Raw genomic sequence first — 19,111 nt, 5'->3', positions numbered from 1 at the left:
TAGACCGTAACTGACTAGTTGTTTTAGAAATCCAAATATATTAAATATATGGTCTCTCTTGCAAACATGGTAAACATTTAATCTCAAAATGACTGGAGGAAAGCTAAATCATGAAGGAAAATCTCACAACCTGCCTCTCCGATCAAACCCTGGATGTCCCAAAACTTGACAAGTGATAAACGATAAGTCCAAAGTCATTCTCATCGGTCCCCCAAAATCCATCAGCTCTTCTGGTGCTAATCTTGGCAGTCTGTCAAATAATATCAAACAATGAGGAATCTTGGGTTATATTTGATGCTAACCTGTTTTGATGATTAAGCCAAAAATGCTGTCATAATTTTTTCAGCTCCAGATAATGACTGTAAAAAAAAAATGAGGCCATTTTTAGAAACTGCTGATTTACAAAAAAGTTGTACGTGTCTACTTACAGCTTGATTATTGCATTGCACTTCACTCGAGTATAAGCCAGGGCTCAGTCTACCGCCTCCAGCTGGTACAAAACGCTGCTGCTAGACTTATTACCGGGACAAAGAGGCATGATCACATCACCCATGTGCTTGCCTCCCTACACTGGTTTCCGGTTAGAATTCAAATTGATTTTAAAACTGCACAGCCCAATTTTCAGGCCTTAAAACGGGCCTTGCTCATAAATACATCTGATTTACTGACTTGGTATGCCCCCTCTTGACCACTGAGATCTGCGGATGGAGCCCTGCTGGTTAGTCCCAGGTCACAGGTTGTGACAAAGGGTTATCAAGCTTTTGCTATTAGAGCCCACACACCAGGGAACTTTCTGTCGTCTGAACTCAGACACACTAAGTCTCTAGCTTCTTTTAAAACTCTTCCTAAAACTTTTCTCTTTGTGAAAGCTTTTTATTTATACTGTTTTCATTTCTATTTGTTTGATTACTTACTTTGTTTTGTCTTTATTCCTTGTTGCTCATGTTGTTTGACTTTATTCTAATTGTATCCACTTTGTCTGGTTTTATTTTTGTAAAATGACATTACTTTTTGTCAGATCCACAGAAATAGTGCATATTAAGTGTGTAAGGGTATTTGCTGCAATCAAAAACAGTCAGTCACTCTGTTTTGAGCTTTGTTTAATTAATTAATTACTTCATAAGCAAGCAGTAACTAAGGCAAACTTTTAATTAAAAAAAGACTATTCAGTTCTAGCCAACCATTTATATATTGGGCCAACATATTCTTTGTCAATAGGCAGGAGGCCAGTATTGGCCTAACATGATAATGACTGGCCATTAGTAAAACAGCAAAGAAATCTCATCATGCCAATACTGGCCCAACTTGGGCTTTCTGTTCGGTTAGTGTTGTGCATTTTTGCCCCGAGACTGCCGATAAACTTTATCGCTAATTAAGAGGTAGTATAACTGTATAATTTCCTTGTTAAATTAATAAATATAGATAAAAACACACAAATAAATAGTCATTACAAAGCTCTAACCCAAGCCATTAGACATTGCCCTAAAAATTTACATTATTTATTTTTCCTTTTAAATTCAGTCTGATGCAAAGCAAACCTCCGACACCAGTAAAACACTTTCCAAGTATTTCAGAATTAGAGTAATGAAGTCTATGCAGAACTTTTAATTGTATGAATTGTTATCTGCTACTGATAGACTTGTGCATTTAGGCCAAACTCTCCTCCCTCATGTCCTCAGAGATCTCTATGACTAATTCATTATTCTAAGCCTCTTTAAGGTTGGCACTCAAAAGCTGTGTGATCACTCCAAGCAGATACAAAGAATGTGGAACTTTATTATTCTTAGTCCAATTTACTCTGGATTTACCAATCTGTTTCCCCCCTATTGTGTCAGAATTACATATGCTTCGCTCAGTAATTTCGTGTGAAAAACAAACGCTGGCACTGTTAAATGTATAGGGTAAATGCAGCACTAAAATGCATTCTGATCCTTCCACTTTATCTGTATCCAAAGCTGAGCACACTCGCTGCTGGTTGGGATGGTAGCAGCCAAGACTCAAAGTCACCCTGCCTCATATCCACTGAAAATACTCATAAAAGTGGGAATATCGTACATCTGTAGGACTGTACTGTTTGAAGAGATTTAACTCAATTACATCATAAGGTATGTGGGACACCTTTGTGTGTACAATTATACCAGTTTATTTTTACGCTTGCTTCTCTCTAATTAATTACAAACCAAACAGGGTCCAGTGTTCTACTATTCAAAGGGGAAATAAGATTTCCCTGCCCTGTGGCATAAAACAACTATTAATCTATCTGTGGGAGCTTGCTAGGGTTTTGATCAATACCAGTGACTCAATGATTACTTGGCCAGCAGCTGAGATTTCTGGCATCCAAAACAACTGTTTCTAGCTGTACCTTCGGTTTTGGAACAAATAATCCTCACCCACTGGTGTTTTTTTCACCTGCTGGAACAAACAATCCTCGCTCACTGCTGTATTTTAAACCACTCAATATGGTTGGTCAGTAGGACGAATACATTGGCTGCCTAAGCTAAATTCAAGGCCTTAGCCAGGATTTCAGAAATACTCAGGAGCACCTAATATGCACTGCCCTTAAAAAAAAAAAAACCAACCACATTATGAAAAAATCTAAAATGTTTTATTCATTTTTTGTCTATTGAGATTGAATATTTCCAAAGATAAAGGGGTTGCCTAGAAGCTGTGAAACTCTGATTATATAAAAAAAAAAATGTTTTAAATGGAATCCGCCTATAAAAATACCCACCATGTGTAACCTTTGTCCTGAGATTACTTTAGTTATGATTTGGCGCTATACAAATAAAAACTGACTTCAGTTAAATTGAATGCCAACTTAAGGCAATTAATCGCACTGCCACAACTTTGTTCACATATGCAATAGTACTCCCCATGATCTGTAAACAGACATTTATGTGAATAATTGGTGGACTTCCCCTTTCAGTTGTAGACCACAAGCTCTCCCCCAGGTTGCTAAAACCCACAAATGGCCAGAAACATGAACTCAGTGTACTCAGTGGTAGCTAAGACCCTGGCGGAATCGAAGGCTGATTTTTTTGTGGCTGATTTAAGTCACTAAAAGTGCCTTCATAGTGCTGCCTCGTCAGTACTCAAGGTTTCAAACCGGTTGCTAATAATAAACCTCTAAAAGCCTCATTGGTAGTTTTACTGGAACCAGCAATATGTGGGGCTTTACTCACTAATAGCCTGTGCCTGCAAGTTGTCCACGACAATATACAATCTTGATACGTCTGTACCATTGAGAGCTAATGTGGGCTTGAAAACATATTTATTCTTAATACAGTGAAAAAAACTAAAGGGAGAAATTCTACAGTGTCGTGGGTCCTTGGGAAGCAGAAATCGCTGTACGTTTTTGGATTCAGCACCTGCAAGAAAGACGTGCATGTTTTGCACACTGACTACACACCATTACACACTTCTGTGAAAAAGGCACATGGCTGTCAGTGCTACATGCAGTGGGGCACATGGAGCTCAGCCCACACCATTCCAATTTAGACTGGAAAATATTTTTCATATTCTCTTACTGGTATCCTTTCTAGTGAATTAAATGACAGCGAAATTAATCAATTTCTCATTTTTGCTTGTGGCCCCCCTGAGACCTTTCTAATACCCCGCTTTGAGAAACAAAAGATTAAACTAATGCTAATTGAACAGATTCTTGCACATCCCTGTATCATGAGTAGACAGAGGACAAAGGTATGAGGACCGTGCAACTTATTCTGATGCTCCAGTTTCACGTTACTCCATCAGGGAGGTCCAGGAGGGAATCGCATGTATTTTGCATGACCAGTGTCAACTACTTCGACTCAGGTTAAGAGCTGAGTGGACACACAAGATTTAAATTCACCAAAGTGACTCCTCAAGCAGAATTTGTAAGCATCGCAGATGTAAAAAAATCAAGAGGCCGGGGGGAAAGGGATATCACTAATTTAACATAACTGCTTTAGGACAGGTTTAAGTGCTACAAGTTATTTTTTATTCATCAAAGACAGCGAGTGAGAAATGTTTACTGAAATGTAAGGCTAACATTTTAACATAGGCTAGAATTTTAATCAAACAGTTGCCTGTCACAAAGCAAAAACGTAGGGGAGCTTGCAGCTTTCTTTTGCTTTGTGTGGGTTAAATCCCTTCTTCATAGGCTTATGGTAAAATTATTAGAATGTCTCTTGAACCTAATATAGCATAGCAGAGACTATTGTAATAGCCAGGGATTCCTTTTCTCTCAAAGCCTATGTAACCTAATAAAAGAATTGATTACACTGGGCATTGCTCAAACTGGCAGTATGCTCCAGGGTAGGAAAAAATGATTTTTTTTCATAGACCACAGAGCACACAGTAAAAAAAAATATAGACCCAAGTCAAGTCAGGGCAGACCCTTTAATTCTATTACAGCAGAAAAAGTGCACCAACAATATTAACAAATCTGCTCATAAGCAGTTTTTCATGCTTAATTCTGACCTGCACATATAAAGCAAAATTATGTTTCCATTAATAACAGATAGAGTTCCGAATTCATCTCGGATTGATCCATACAGACACAGTTTCAGTCTGCTTTCCTGGTATAGGTTATCAGTATTGCTCCCAACAATACCAACAGTGACTTAGTGAGGTTTTCCTTCTCTATCCGTTTTTATAGGGTTCACAGCTGAAAACAGACATTTCATTTCTGTGTACAGTAGGTCAGTTTACTGATGTCCATGTTGTTACTTTTTAATAAGAAAATGGGTTAATGTTCCAACATTTAATTGGAAATTTAATTAGTAATGATTTCACAGGTCAAAGATGAAGTTCCGTTTGACATATATTCTGGATTACATCCTAAATCAATGGCTTGTTAGTGGGAGGTGGAAGTAGAAAAACTAATATAAAACCCTAAAGCCCAGAATGCATTTTTACATTTTGTTTTCTATCAAATTCTGATTCATTTTTGCCACTTTTCAGTGCTGTTTTATTTCTATAATTTAATGCTTAGTGAGTTCCCCATTGTCACCAACAATAAGTGTTTAAATTAAAGATGGGAAAAACAACAGAGGCCTGCTTTTGACTGGAATCCAGTACAGTCAATGCTATGGTGGCCTAATTTGTAAAGCATTTGTTTTCCTGTGCTAAAATCAATGTGACCAAGATTTAAACTGTATGTTCAGCAGCCATGTACACTCTACAGTCCTAAACAACATTATTGATTGATTCTAGGGTTATTTGGGGGATAAAGTTAACATAATAAATTGTGGTTTGAGCTCTGTTCTTGTGTGTTCATTTTAAAAGCTGTTTCAAGTTTTTGTTCCTCATACATATAACGCAGAAGGTGCACACATGCCAAGGACACACAGACCCAACAATTCAACATGTTTCTATAACTTTTGCAGTAAATTACATTTTTCAGAATGCCACAATGTTTCATTCAGGTGTATCAAAGTTCAGCATTTAAATCCCTACAGTGTATGAAAAAAAGAGACCTTAGGAACGCTACAAGTACAATGTTAAAAACAAAATAATGAAGCACGGTTTAATCAGAAAACTAGCAGTAAAGCAGGTGTAACCCAAGGCTACACACTGGAGCTGTCAGGACTGGCAGAGTTCCAGCAAAATCAGAAACCATGGCCACACTACGGACCACACTGCAATGTTCATTTACATCAACTTCAAAAGCCGTCATGTTCTCCACAAACAAACCATAAATACGAAGTGGAAAGCCTGTCACTCAGACAGAGGAGGCAGGAAAATGCAGCCTTCTCTATGTTCCGGGAATTAACAAAAGGTGCTGACAACTACATCTAACATCTCGAGACAGGTATAGAGGTAGAAACATTCATCAAAAATTACAATAGAAATGTAATTTACTTGTTATGACTTTCACTGTCCATGCACATCTTTAAATATGACTTGGACAAAATGACAGAGAAAGTAAACAGTTATACAGGATAAGAACCATTTCTTTTGTTGACACAACTACAAGACTGCTGCAGCTACCATTTATTTTCAATAACACTTAATCTGCAGATTCTTTTCATTTGGTCTAGGAAATGTCAGAGAATGGTGATTTGTGCCCATCACAATTTCCTAAGGCTCAAGGTGATGCCATAAAATGTCTTGTTCTGTCCAACAAACTGTTTCAAAACCTTAAGACAGCCTGTTAACAATCACATAAGATAAAGAGAAACAACAAGTCCTCAGCAATGTGAAGCAGGACCTGAGGAATATTTAGTACAGGGACAGTTGCCCATAGAGCGTAATAACAGCTCACCTGGTTGTCCCCTATCTGCATGTCATCCCCCATCCCTCTCCCCACTTTCCTGTCACTCTTCAGCTGCTCTGTCTCAATAAAAAGGCAATAAAAAGCCTTTTAAAAAAATAAAAAAACAACTGCTGCCCCTTAGATTTCCTTCTGATAAAGAATAAACAAACTGTAGCCATCACTAAGGCTGTGTTCACGTTATTTTGGAATAATATCGGACTCATAATGGATGGAAATCGATGCAGCAGAACCTCAGAGATAGTCTTTTTCCATGTATTCTTCCTTGTAAAAGGAAACCCTGGTGTTTACATTACCCACAATACAACTCAACCGCCAAGAGTTTGATCAGAAATTCAGGTGTGTTACGCTCGTAGCCACTAATGTAGCCTGGAGGCGCAAGCCTGAAGCAGAGTTGAGGAACGGGCTGCAAGGGTCTGGTAAGATCACATCTTTCTAACTCAACACCCCCACATTTTTTGTCACTTTCAAGCTTGAAGTCTTAAACAGACTTGAGGCAGTTTATTAGATTCCGTGCTTCATGCAACTTTGATCACATATGCAACAGTACCCCATAAGATCTGTAAACAGACTTTGATGTTGAAATAACTCCCTTTTAATAAAAGTTGAAATACCCGCATTCAAACTTATTTTTAGTCAAGAATTTGAAACTAAACATGCAATACGGCACTATTTACTTCTTCCAAATGGAATACTGTTCTCTAAATATTAGTGGCACAGGCACTGGATTCACTGCAGTGTTTGCAGACTGTGTTGACATTCTACAACTTGTGATTTTAAAGTGGGAGATACTGGAGCCACATGCCCTACTTGTAATTACCACCAGGAGACTAGAGGGAAGATTTCTTTTTTTTTTTTTGCCAGCAGCCTCTAGCTTGTATTTACAGTAAATCTTACAAGACATGATCTGACACGACATTAGAAAATGTCACCAACTACCGCCATAGAAATGGTTGTCAAAGTCCAACACTAAGACTAATCTACAAGAACATGTAGCTTGTTCATGCACTTCCACTTCTGCCACGCTGACAGTGAGAAACAGTCGTGAACTTTGAGAACACCAGTCAGGCACGGTGAGCCGCAGCAGGAAAAGCAATCCCACAGCTGAAAACGATATTGTGCTTAGAAAAAAAATAAAAAAAATAAAGTGTTGGCCGACTGTAGAGGAGGAAGCCGAGGTTGGTTGCCAGATTGGAGCATACATGTCTGGAGTCCTTTAGCAGATTTGTAGCACTGGGAATTCAGTGTGTTTGTGCGTGTGTGTGGTGGGGGTGGGGGGGGGGGGGGGGATATGCTGAAAGCTAAAAATCTGGTCATATTTCTTCAGTTTCCACTGCACTGATCGCAGACAAATCCTTCACATGGAGGCCAACAGTCCGCTGAGAAATACTGCCGATATGTAGAGCAGGAGAGCTAACACCTCCGTACCAGATAGTTTATCTGTTTAGACTCGGTTGATCTCTCCAGCTATTACTCTGACAAATGACACATAGTGTATGTATAACTAATCTTAAAAAACACCCACAGATCATCATCTCTCTTGTCAAAGGCTATTAAAGAATGCCTTTTCATATTTAGCCTTCTACAGTGAGAAAGTTCAGAGCATCACATTGGAACAACGCACTGATTCTGACAGATTTGTTAATTCTATATTATCTAGATTATCGTTATATCCGATGCACATACTGTCAACACATAATAGAATTCAGCTATGAAGGAATAAACTCACATTTTTTATTGCCGATGTAGTAAGCTATTTAAGGTAGTCATATCAACTGTATAACACAGAACAGATTAATTTAATATAGCAACATTTGAAAAATCCAAAAACACTGAATCATTGCTTTATGAACTTGCTATTAGGCATCCCTCATCTACTGTTAAAATAAGTGTTGTAACAAAACTGTAATCCCAAACTTAATTGCTGGGATCTGGAAAAAGGGCGACATTGCCACGACAAAGTCAGACAGGGCAGGACACATGAGCAGTCAGCCAATCAGACAGGTTGCAAACAAGCACATGAGCATCCAATTTCTCTCTCTCCCTCCCCCCTCCCCCCCCATTTTCAGGCATCTCTGTCCCGGACCATCGCACGCTGTCATGTGCCTCAGTCCAGATGTTTTGGATCTGGATCTTTGTCCTCCAGGAGGAGATTCAGCCTCTCATCTTTCTCCCTCTGTGTGTTTGTTTCTTTTCTCCTGTCTGTGTGAATGTTTTCCTCTTGTGTACTTGAGTCTGTCCTCTTTCCAAGTCTCCGTTGGTGGGGAGGAGGTTGTGTGGCTCAGGTTTGTTCAGCAGCACCTGGAAGTGGCGGGCGGGCGGGCGGGCGGGAGTGAGTGAGTGAGTGAGTGACCGAGTGTCCGTCCGTCCGTCCGTCCGTCCCTCCTCTGTTGTTCTTCCAATTTTTTTTAACCATTAAATGTTTTTTGGGCTAGTTTTTCCACAAAATAAATACGATTCACTTTAACAAGCCGACAATTTCGCCAGATAATCGAAACCAGTCGACCTCAACAGCTGAAAGTGTGTTATTGATGACCAAACCTAGAAAAATATGTTCGGAGTTGTAACTCAGCTCACTAATTAACACATTAGAACTTGTTCGTTTAATCCGTACAAAAACCAAACCGTAAAACTGACACTTCACTCAGCCAGACTCGTGGTTTTCAACCCTGTTGCAAGTTTTTGTGCTAAGCTAAGCTAACTGGCTGCGGGCTGTACCCTACAGACAAATAAGAGCGGCCTCAATCTTCTTCTGTAACTTTTCTCTGCCAGAAAGAAAATGTCAAACCTTCTCCCTTAATGTGCACTGTCCTGGAAACCCTACAAGAAGTAGTCAAGTTCAGTGCGCATTGTTTGATGAATGAACTGGGTTCACCTCAGTATCTGCTCAGCCAGGAGTAAAAGTTTCAGTACTCTCTTAAAAAGGTTGAAAGCGTAAGACGAAGGGTTATACAGTGAACAAACATATCTTAGTGCAGGGAAGGTGACGCAGGTTTCACTTATTCAGACCTTCTTAAGGGTTATGCAATCCTGACTGCAAAGCCCCGACCACTGGACAAGAGAAGAGGTCTTGCCCCCCCTTGCTAGACATCTGCCATATGTGGACATTATGTCACATACCATTTCCTCTGTTCAGATTTGTATTCCATGTAGTCCTCTTAAAGGAATTAAAGGGGCCCACCTTCAGTGTAACCTTTTCTTCATTCAGAAATCTCATTTTCTTTCAGTGTCAAGGGAGACAACTTATTAAGTGTGAGATATATTGCCATTTCACGACAAGACTACCAGAATTAGAGGAAAAGGATTATACCCCTGTAACACCACAGAAAGAAAGCAGTGTGCCACAGTGGGTGCCATCCCATCTAGGTGATAAAACCTGATAAAAAGCTGTGAAGTAAATCCCAACAAATGACAGAGCTAACATCCTTCCCAGAAGGTGTCCAAGAAGTGGCCCGTTCCTCTTCAGCAATGACAAGATATACTATTGTGCATCTCAATCCATTTTACAGGTGTTTTTTTCCCCCCACAATGCAAATGTGGAACGTAGCTGGTACAAATGTTCCCAAGTCTGACTCACAATACCACAGGCGGCAGAGAAAGCTATTTCAAATCAAAGGCACTGTGGAATCTGTGTGTGAGGTGCAGAGCATAAGAACTGATTTCATACCAAACATATGTGAACGCCCAATGCAGAAGACAGATTGCTTCCCTGCCGAGCATAGTTACGGAACTACAAGACGTCCAAGCAATCACCAAAAGTGCTTGTGTCCGCTTCTCTCCTTCAGTGAAGCGGGAAATTCTTTGCTGTTATTGTGTGAATGTCATGGGTACATTTCTCAGAAATTATCTGGTCTGTAGAGGAAAGATATTGTTTTTTTTTCCCCACTGTAAAACACACGATTTTTCCTTGACCACTAGATAGCAGTGCTGTAAACGTGAACTAAGGGCTGTGATGTTGGACGTTACAGCGACAGTGATCAATATGAATGCAGATCCCACTGTTCTGGTTGAATAAACAAAGTTAACTCTTTTTAAATGAGTTTGCTTACCCCACTGTAAACATGTAGAGAATTATTGTACAGTAGAATTGGGCTTCTTGTGCGTTTAGCCCACACAGTCTGTAAATATTTGTTTTTATGACTGATCAGAACTTTTGTAATTAAGAATCAGTAGACCTTTTTGATCATCATTATTTATCCGCACATGCCACAATGACTGTTAATGTACCGTTTACTAGAAAGATAAATGCACCCTTTATTCAACAAAATAAACAAGGTTGTTTTAAGGGGGGGGTCATGTTTTTTTCCCCCATGTCCTATGTAGCCTATTTATAAAACTAACCTATGCAAAAAATGATGCTTAAAAAGCTCCATGTAAATAAAGATCATTCATTTTTTTGTTCATTCATTAAGCCCATAAATATCTGTGGGGTGTTTATGGAAAATGCCGCCGACTAGACGGCCGTTTAGCCGGCTGTTGGTGCTTAAAGAAAGTTGTGTCGGTGTCTTGAATAAGATCTTCACTGTCATGGAATAAATGGCAAACAATTGTCTACCGCTCAAGAAGAAATGGCTGTCTTAAGCCGAATCCATGTTTTATTTACTGTGCTTAATGGATGGGGATGGAAAAATGGGGCTTTTTAGTTGATTGAAAACCAAGTCGAGGTCTATCCAACAGGGTAAATTGATTCTATTGAGGCATTCAACTCTGGCCACAAAACATGCATGCTTTCATGATTCAAATATTTCAAGATTCTGACAATAAGGTCATCCACAAAAAGGGGTAATGCATTGAAAACAAATAGTGCACTCCTTTCAGCAGGAACCACCAACGAGCCCCGAAGCCCTTGGTAGAGGTCCTGCACATCACGCTATATCTGAGGAAACCAGCGCTTCACAAAAGGTTCCTTTCACCGCTGATGAAGGACAACATCCTTAGAATTCACTCCACAACGGCAAAGCAAGAGGAGCAAAAATACAGCTCCGAGCATTGAAGGGATTCAAGCAAGGCTGAGCTTCAAAGACATTTCAAAGACCATTTTTACAATTAACAAAATCCAGTTAGGGACTGTTCCAACAATTAAGACACAGGAAATCAATTTGAACAGATTGACAGGCCCACCTGTGAATGTACTTACAGAAGCTGCAAGTAAAACAAGGACCTGGCTTACCAGGAACAGCTTCTTTTTCTTATTGTTTCCAGTAGGTGGTTGCCCTGCTGTTCAGAGAGCACAGATTGGTTTTAGCCTTGAGCCCATCTGTCACTGAAAACTTAAAAAAAAAATATGACTCGCTAATGAGTGCTATGCTCCGAACCAGTTTACCGTTATCTGATGCTGACAGCAAATGCTATAAGAAGCTCTTCCCTTAAGCACTGACTGAGAGCTGCTATAGCTGAATATAAAAACCATATGCTTCACGGGCCCAAACACAAAGTGAAGTGGCAGGTGCAACAACAACATCTTGACATCACCACAGCACATAACAAAAACAGAATAACTAAATAGCAACGCTGACTCATTTGCAGTCACAAGGCGTGGATGCATATGGATATGCTGCAAGGTTTCAACCGTGTGTATGCCAGTGTCTTCCTTACAACAGGATGAAACCTCTTCAAACACAGCCACGGAGTGAGGGGCTTCGTTTCACCACATGTAAATCAATTAGGCTAGAACATGAGAGCTGGTGTGTCACACTGCTGCTTTGTCTGCTCTCTGTCCAGTGTCTACTCTCAGAGATAGGCTGGTGCTGGGAAGGCTGCCAACTACATACAAACCATGACTGGGCAAACACCGCTCCCCAGGCCATGTTATGCAGCTGACTGCAGACGCAGCTACGAGCAATCAGTGGTATTTAATCACTGCATTTGCCACACCTAGTTCGATGTAACACTGTTAGTCATAATCTATTCCATCTATTTATCCAGGTTAACCTCAATATATTCTTTCAACATGTTGGTTTCCCCAGGAAATTATTTGCCAAGGTGGTAGACCATCCGGGTCTTATGATCAATCTATGAAATAGATCATTTCCCTAACACCTATTTCACACTATGATTAGTCTGGTTAAGTTTACTCTGTGGTTCACCTGTCTGCCGAACCATGTGTCCGGATGATTATGATCCTTTGCAACTCTATTGTTTTCGGATGTTTTAACGATCAATCGAGAAAATAATTGGCAGATTCCTCTATAATGAATGAATGAGATAATTACCCAAGAAACGGTGCAACTGCTCAATTTCCCTGAAAGTTAACGTTTTATTCTATAAAAGCACTCATTTAGGAAGATAGCGGAGGAGAGCTTTCTTTCAGGCGAGGTAGCCCGGTTCCACTATGAAGCACTGCAAGGTTCTATTAAAAAAGGTCCAGTGTGTAGAATTTAGTGGCCTCTAGTAGTGCAGCTGCAGAGTGTAGTATGAATAACCTATGAATATTATATTCCATTTCTGCCAGTAGAATCTCCTAAATTTTACACACTGGACCTGTACATGATATGGTATGAGTGGAGACTTTTTGGCACCAACCAAAAAGTGTCTGTAGTGCTAAACAGAAAATTGTCAAGTATGAAAAGCTGGCATCAAAAGTTGTTTACAGATTCTCTAATTCGATAAATTTGATTTGTAAAGTCAAGAACTAACAAATAATGCAATTTACTGAGTCTGTGACAAAAAGCTGCTTCTGTTTAGTTTGGCTTCTTTTGTTAAACGGAAAAAAAAAAAAAGGGTTTGTACAATAAGATATAGAAAAGTATTGTTTTACTATCCAAACCAAACTCTTACTGTATCAGCAATACTACAAAGAAATCTATGTTAGACATTAAGTCTGAGGTCTTATTTTTTCTAACTGTGAGGAAACATGGCTGTATCATAGCACAATGAGTAACCAGAAAACCCCGGCTTCAAACTGCTCTTATCGCCAAACAAAGCTCGCTGAAGTGTCCTAGAGCAAAAACCTTCATCCTATCAGCTGCAGGAACGCTGCTCTGCACCTGACCTCTGACCGTCACGTGGAGCAGAGTGGTCGAGAAGAAAAGGTGGATTTCCCTTCGGGCGTCACATATATAAAAGTGACGTAGTTGCTCCAGCCAGTATGGAGAGTCACCGATCTCAATGGCACCTCGATAAAACAAATCCCTGTGAGGCTCTTATTTCATCAGCTCTGCAGGAAAATGAGTCGTTAGCCTGTTTGCGGCGGTATGCGTGAGCCAATATGTGAAACTTTAAGTCTGAGGTGAGAAGAATGAGGAATAATAGATTCATTACAGTACTGTATTGCACCCAGAGTAGTCTTAAAGTCCATGATATTGCTTTTTCACACCTGGGGATTTGTCTGCTTAGCTGTTCATCCAGCGATTCTACTGCATTTCCCTTGAGATACTCCCACAAATTGTTTATTTAGCATATGAGTGTGACAAGGAGAGAGTGGTTTAAACTGCTAGAGTGAGTGAGTACAGCGAGGTGTCTGGTGTGTGTGTGTTTGTGTGTGTGCGGGGGGGGGAAGAGACTTGAGGTCTCTGAGGCCAAGAGCCTCTGAAACAATCCTCGGAGGCAACCGGCCATGCGCCAAATCTGTTACTGCAATTACTTTTGACAGCAGCGCCTTCATTGTCCAGGAAGGTGGGTATCCCAGCGCTAAGCAACGCTGACCACAGGCGTTAGCGGGATTTGTGTAGGCAGGAGTATTGCAGCACACTTGCTTCGCAGGCTTGGTGAAGCCATCAAGGAGAGTATATTCTTTAGTGCACACGTAGGCGTTTCTTTTGTGTGGTAATGAAATTGAGGCAAGACTTAGTGAAAATGAGTAGGAGAGGGGAGATACTGTGCAGAATGCCTGAAAGGATGCAAGGGACGGTTATGCTGTAAATATGGAAAGAATTGTACTCTTCCACAGCGCAGCCTCCTCCTTCGTTCCTACTAAATTTGAGCGCCTTTAAATAGGACTCCAAATAAAGAGACAGAGACAAAAAGGTGCTCAGTTTGCCTCTCAGCCGTGCACTTAAGCCATGCATTGCAAAGTCATACTCTGCTTACAGCTGGAAACGGTGCTGTGTGTGTTGCTGCTGCTGCTGCATCAATAACAAGGAGTTTGATATTAAAAGGAGGATTAGTGTTTTCGGAGTCCAACTAGATCACTGTGACATGTCGGGAAATCATCTTTGGGATGTTTGACATGGGATTCCATACACATTGCCATTCAAGATGCCGGCCTATGTAGGACAAACTATAGGTTTATCTGTTGTGTAAGAGCCCACCCACTATGAAAGACATGACTTTGGAGACACACACACACAGAAATCAAAAGGAGATGGTTGTGTTAAATGTGTTCACCATGAGTGAGCAACTCTTATCTCTCCCTGTAATACTCAGATATTTGATGGATTACTGCTTCTTGTGTGGCTCTGGTCGTAGTGTAATGGTCACCTGCTGGTCCTATTTATATCTCATGTAATGTATATTCCTGTATTATCCCTATAGTAACTTACAGTGCGCCTGCGATTCTCAATGTTAAAGTTCCCGTTAATGTTCCCCTAAAGAAAAACATACCAGATGTATCATACTATTCCTGCAGCACCTTTACTGAGACATTGGTAGAGGCTCTTCTAAAAGTGTGAGAGAGAGAGTGTGTGTGTGTGTGTGTGTGTGTGTGTGTGTGTCTCTCTTTCTATATGTCCCTCCATCTGCAGAAATGACCAATCAGAACAGCAGCCAACCTCTGCGGTTGCATGTTGCTGAAATTTGGCCCCATCACTTTTCTATGCAATACAATTATGATCCTGAGAGCCCGCTGGAGGGGGCGCAGGGTAGGTGGAAAGGGGGGGAATGGGGGGTTGGTCACTCACCATATGAAAGCGCCGCCACACAGATGAGGAGAGTCCACCTGCATTCCCGTACTCCTGACATGGTAGAAATCCCAGCAGGCGGATGTTTAATCCCAGTTGTTCCAGTAGCCGATGGTGGAATGAACCTCTCTGCAGGTGTCAGCCTCCACACGATGCTGTTGCAGTTCGTCCGGGATCTTAAGTTGAATAATGCGCAATAGATATATATGTATCAAACGAGTATGTGAGCGTGTGTGTGAGACACAGTGTGAGTGATGCCTCGGTCGAGGTCTTCAAAAATGTTACTGTCCAAACACAGTCTTTTTTTTTTTTTTTTTACAGTGTCTTTGCGAGCAGCAAACCTAAGGCACGGCCAAACCGCGTCTTCTCCAGACAGAAGCGAGCGTTTTTCCACATGGGGAGAAAGAAAGTTACAAGTATCCTGCTCCAAATTGGACAACTGGGGAGGGGGAGGAGGAGAGAACCTCGGTGTTCCTGAAGCGGATCCAAGTCCCTTTGCGCGCAACCCGATAAATGCCCCCCAAAAATCATAAATCAATGGACATCCGTGGAGAGATGACGCGCGCCCTGGCTTAAAACAGAGGAATCCTCCGTGCCTTAACCCCCCCCTCCTCCAAAAAAAAAAAAAGGGCTACACTAGAATAAATAAGCAGAAGAGAAAGAGCAGTAGATGGTGTGTGTGTGATTAGTCATTCTCCAATTAAGAATTCAAAAAATGAAATTCCTTGCGCAAATCGTGGAGCGAAAGGCGGCGAAGAGATCCGGATCCGCACCGCGCTGCTTCGGCTCTCACTCACTCACTTCCCGGCTTTCATTTAAACCCCCACCGCCGAGGGAAGAGAGAAGGAATACATTCTGAGCTGTAAACGGTGAAACTGCACCCTTACACAACCCAGAAAGGTCCAGGTTAGCTCCAACAAAAAGAGACTGCTTTGCTTCCCTCCTCCTCCTCCTCCTCCTCCTCCTCTTCCTCAGGTCTCCAGCAGTTCACCTACCGCAGCGTGTTGCGACAGTCACTCCGAGAGCAGGAGAAGAGCGCAGATTGTCCGGTAAAAACTCCTGATACTTTCTTTTTCCGTTTTTACTTTGTGCTGTTAAGCCAGAAAGCCGGAGCGGAGCATCGTCGGTGCCGCTTACCGGAGTCTGAAACACAGCCAAGTCCGGCGAACTCTCCGCTTCTTCTGTTTTAATCCCTAATTATCGGACTTAACCGCACCTGTCGGAGGTGTTCCTGCCGGGGACGGAGCTCACTGAGCGGCTGTCTTCCACCACAGCTGTCTTGGTCCGGGTTTTAACTCCGCTCCAAACTAAACGTGTTCACCTTAAAATGTATAGAGCCGCAGCTCGCGCCCGTGAAGCCCGCAGCAATGTAAAAGCCCATATCCGCTAATAATTTTCAAAATAAAACACACACTGGTTTTTTTCTAAATTTGAGTAATGTAAAGTGAATAAATATTTTTTTTTTTCAGTAGCTAGGCCTATACATGAAAACACAATGTCTTTACAGTGCTAATGCATATTTACACAATACACATAATTATAGCTCCATTAGTTTATCATACAATTACTGTCTTCTCTTTCTTTTTCTTATATTATTATTATTATTATTATTGCAACAAATAGTTGAATATATATTGCATTGATATACAGTGTTACAGGCAAAGATAATGCAACCACTAACAAATGCAAAGCAGAAGGAGATATGAAATATTAAAATATTAAAACCAGACGCATTAGTTTAAGCAGAACTTGAAGAGATAATACTGACTTTAAGTTCACGATGGATCCCTAACAATCCCTAATTCAAGATCATTAACACCATCCTCGCAATGGAAAGTCTCACTCATTAAACCTAATTCAAAATGACTTTAAAGTCATTTTTATATAGCCTATAAAGTTAAGTTAAAATTAAAGTTTATTTTAGGCCTCAGCTGAAATGAATTTTTCTGTCGCCAGACCACTAGAATTCATTTTAGTCTAAATTTCAGCCGACTACCCAACAGGTAAATGATAAAGTTTGCATGCTTTTATTTTAAAGGCAAGGCGACTGACGTCCGGTCTGGTCCATGTTAGCTGTGGTGAGCTTGATGGAGCTCAAACCGGGCATCACGGACAAAAATTAATCACGTGAGTGGCTTACCCGCCTCCTCCTCATCAGAGAGGAAAATATCTCACCGAAGAAAGAGCCTTCACCCCTGCCTAGTCACGGCCTCAGTGGAGTCCCAGCAGGCAGTCTGAGCGTGGTTCTGGTTTGGGGGGGGGAGTAGGCGTGGGCATCTGGCTTTAGCTTACAGCTTCAGTACATTAAACAAGATTGATGTTTGATATTAAAGATTGGGACACTTCAATTTGTCAGGCATCAGAGCTTTTCTCACAGCAAACATGTTTACTTGACAAACACAGGTGAAACTTATTACATCAACAATGGCTGCATCCCATTCAGGTGTGCCGGGTGTTCACCTTCATGCAACAGAGCCATCATCAGTGTTACTGGGCTACACCTACGCCTTTTTCTCTGTTACGTCAAATGTCAGCCATCAGAAGGCTCTCTGATGAGGTTAAATAAGGAGGCTAATAGGTTAATTATAGCCTACCATAAAGCTCTTTTCAGACATGGAATACATTAAGTTGCTGGCTTGAGATAGGTATCCATTATGTAAATGTTCCATAATATCTTTATTCATACATGACATGACGGATAAAAACAATATCATGGAAGGAAAAAGAGTTCTCAGCTGTCTCGCAGGCTGCATCAGTGATGGGTTTTAAAATTTATTTTGCTCTTCATTGTTTATGATTGGCTGAATTCTGCTCTTATTTCATCATGTCTGACAGTGCACTAACATAGAACAGTAGTACGTTAAGCTGGTTCACAGTGCGTTGCGGTATATTGAGAACTGTATTGATATTGTGGTTGTACGAGCTTTTTAAATCTCTCTTTTAATGGAATACGGACTGATCTGACATGAGAAGAGTCTCAGCAGGTAAAACCTGAGAACTGTTACAGAAATGTTATAGGTCCAATTTAGTAAAGGTCTCAGCATGGTCCAGGCGTCAACCTGTGTGCTATCACGTCTGTGCTGTGTGAGCACTGTCCGCAATAACAATGGACATATCTGCAGCAGCACACAGGTAGGAGAAAGAATAAGCCACACGTGGCATTGTTAAAACTATAACAATGGCAGAGAGCCCCCGTGGCCGAGGGGTTGATATGCCAACCATGAACAACAATAGCCCAGGTTTGTCCATCTGGGGATCTTTTCAGCATCAGTCAGTCCTTCATTTACTGTCATCTCTCTACCGGTGCCATAACAGTATAAAATTCTTCTCATTCTTCTCGTCTATAAAGCTGTTGGTTAGCTCATTGTCACCGAGCCAATCAATAAGGAGCAGCAGACCTTTTTCACAGCAGAAAAAGCACAAGGCATCTCTGTTAAAACATCCAGTGTGTAATATTTAGGAGGATCTGTTGGTAGAAATGGAATATCATATTTATAGATATTTTTTCATTAGCGTGTCCTCTTCTACAGAAACCACCATTTTTCTACAGTAGACCAGAACGGACCAACCAAACACTGGCTCTAGATAGGTACTTTGGTGTTTTTTTCGCAGGTTTTGTGGCCACCGTAGTTTCTCCTACACGTTTGGATCAGGAGGGTGAGGTGAGGGCATTGGAATCTGCAACTACACCACTAGATGCCACTAAATACACAGCAGTCCTTTATGTTTACCAGTAAGCCATGACAGTGAGCCAGCATACACAGTGGCAGCCTCCTGAAACTAGTAAAGCTGTTCACCCCAAAATCCAAAATACATATTTTTCCTCTCACCGGCAGTGCTATTCATCCATGTAGATTGCTTTGGTGTGAGTTGCCGAGTTCTGAAGATATCAGTTGTAGAGGTGTCTGCCTTCTCTTTAATATAATGGAACCATATGAAACTTGGCTTGTGGCGCTCAAAGCAACCAAAAGTAAATTTTAAAAATTCAACAGCAATGTCTCTTTGCAGAAATCATGAC

The 19,111-nt window shown here is 41.0% G+C and overlaps 1 protein-coding gene across 1 annotated transcript in view; it reads right to left on the bottom strand.

The window, feature by feature from the left end:
• Nucleotides 1–16,437, bottom strand: part of tmem132e (transmembrane protein 132E) — a 338,912-nt gene extending 322,475 nt beyond the window's left edge. Inside the window, exon 1 of the mRNA XM_051402569.1 lies at nt 15,094–16,437. Coding sequence (XP_051258529.1) covers nt 15,094–15,154 — 61 coding nt within the window. The 5' untranslated portion in view covers nt 15,155–16,437. The remainder of the gene's footprint in view (nt 1–15,093) is intronic.
• Between the last annotated feature and the right edge of the window lie 2,674 nt (nt 16,438–19,111).

Source organism: Dicentrarchus labrax, unplaced genomic scaffold (assembly GCF_905237075.1).
Source record: "Dicentrarchus labrax unplaced genomic scaffold, dlabrax2021, whole genome shotgun sequence".
NCBI classification, from domain to species: domain Eukaryota; kingdom Metazoa; phylum Chordata; class Actinopteri; family Moronidae; genus Dicentrarchus; species Dicentrarchus labrax.
Note: the sequence above shows the minus strand (reverse complement) of the source record. Positions and strands in the feature narration are given on the sequence as shown.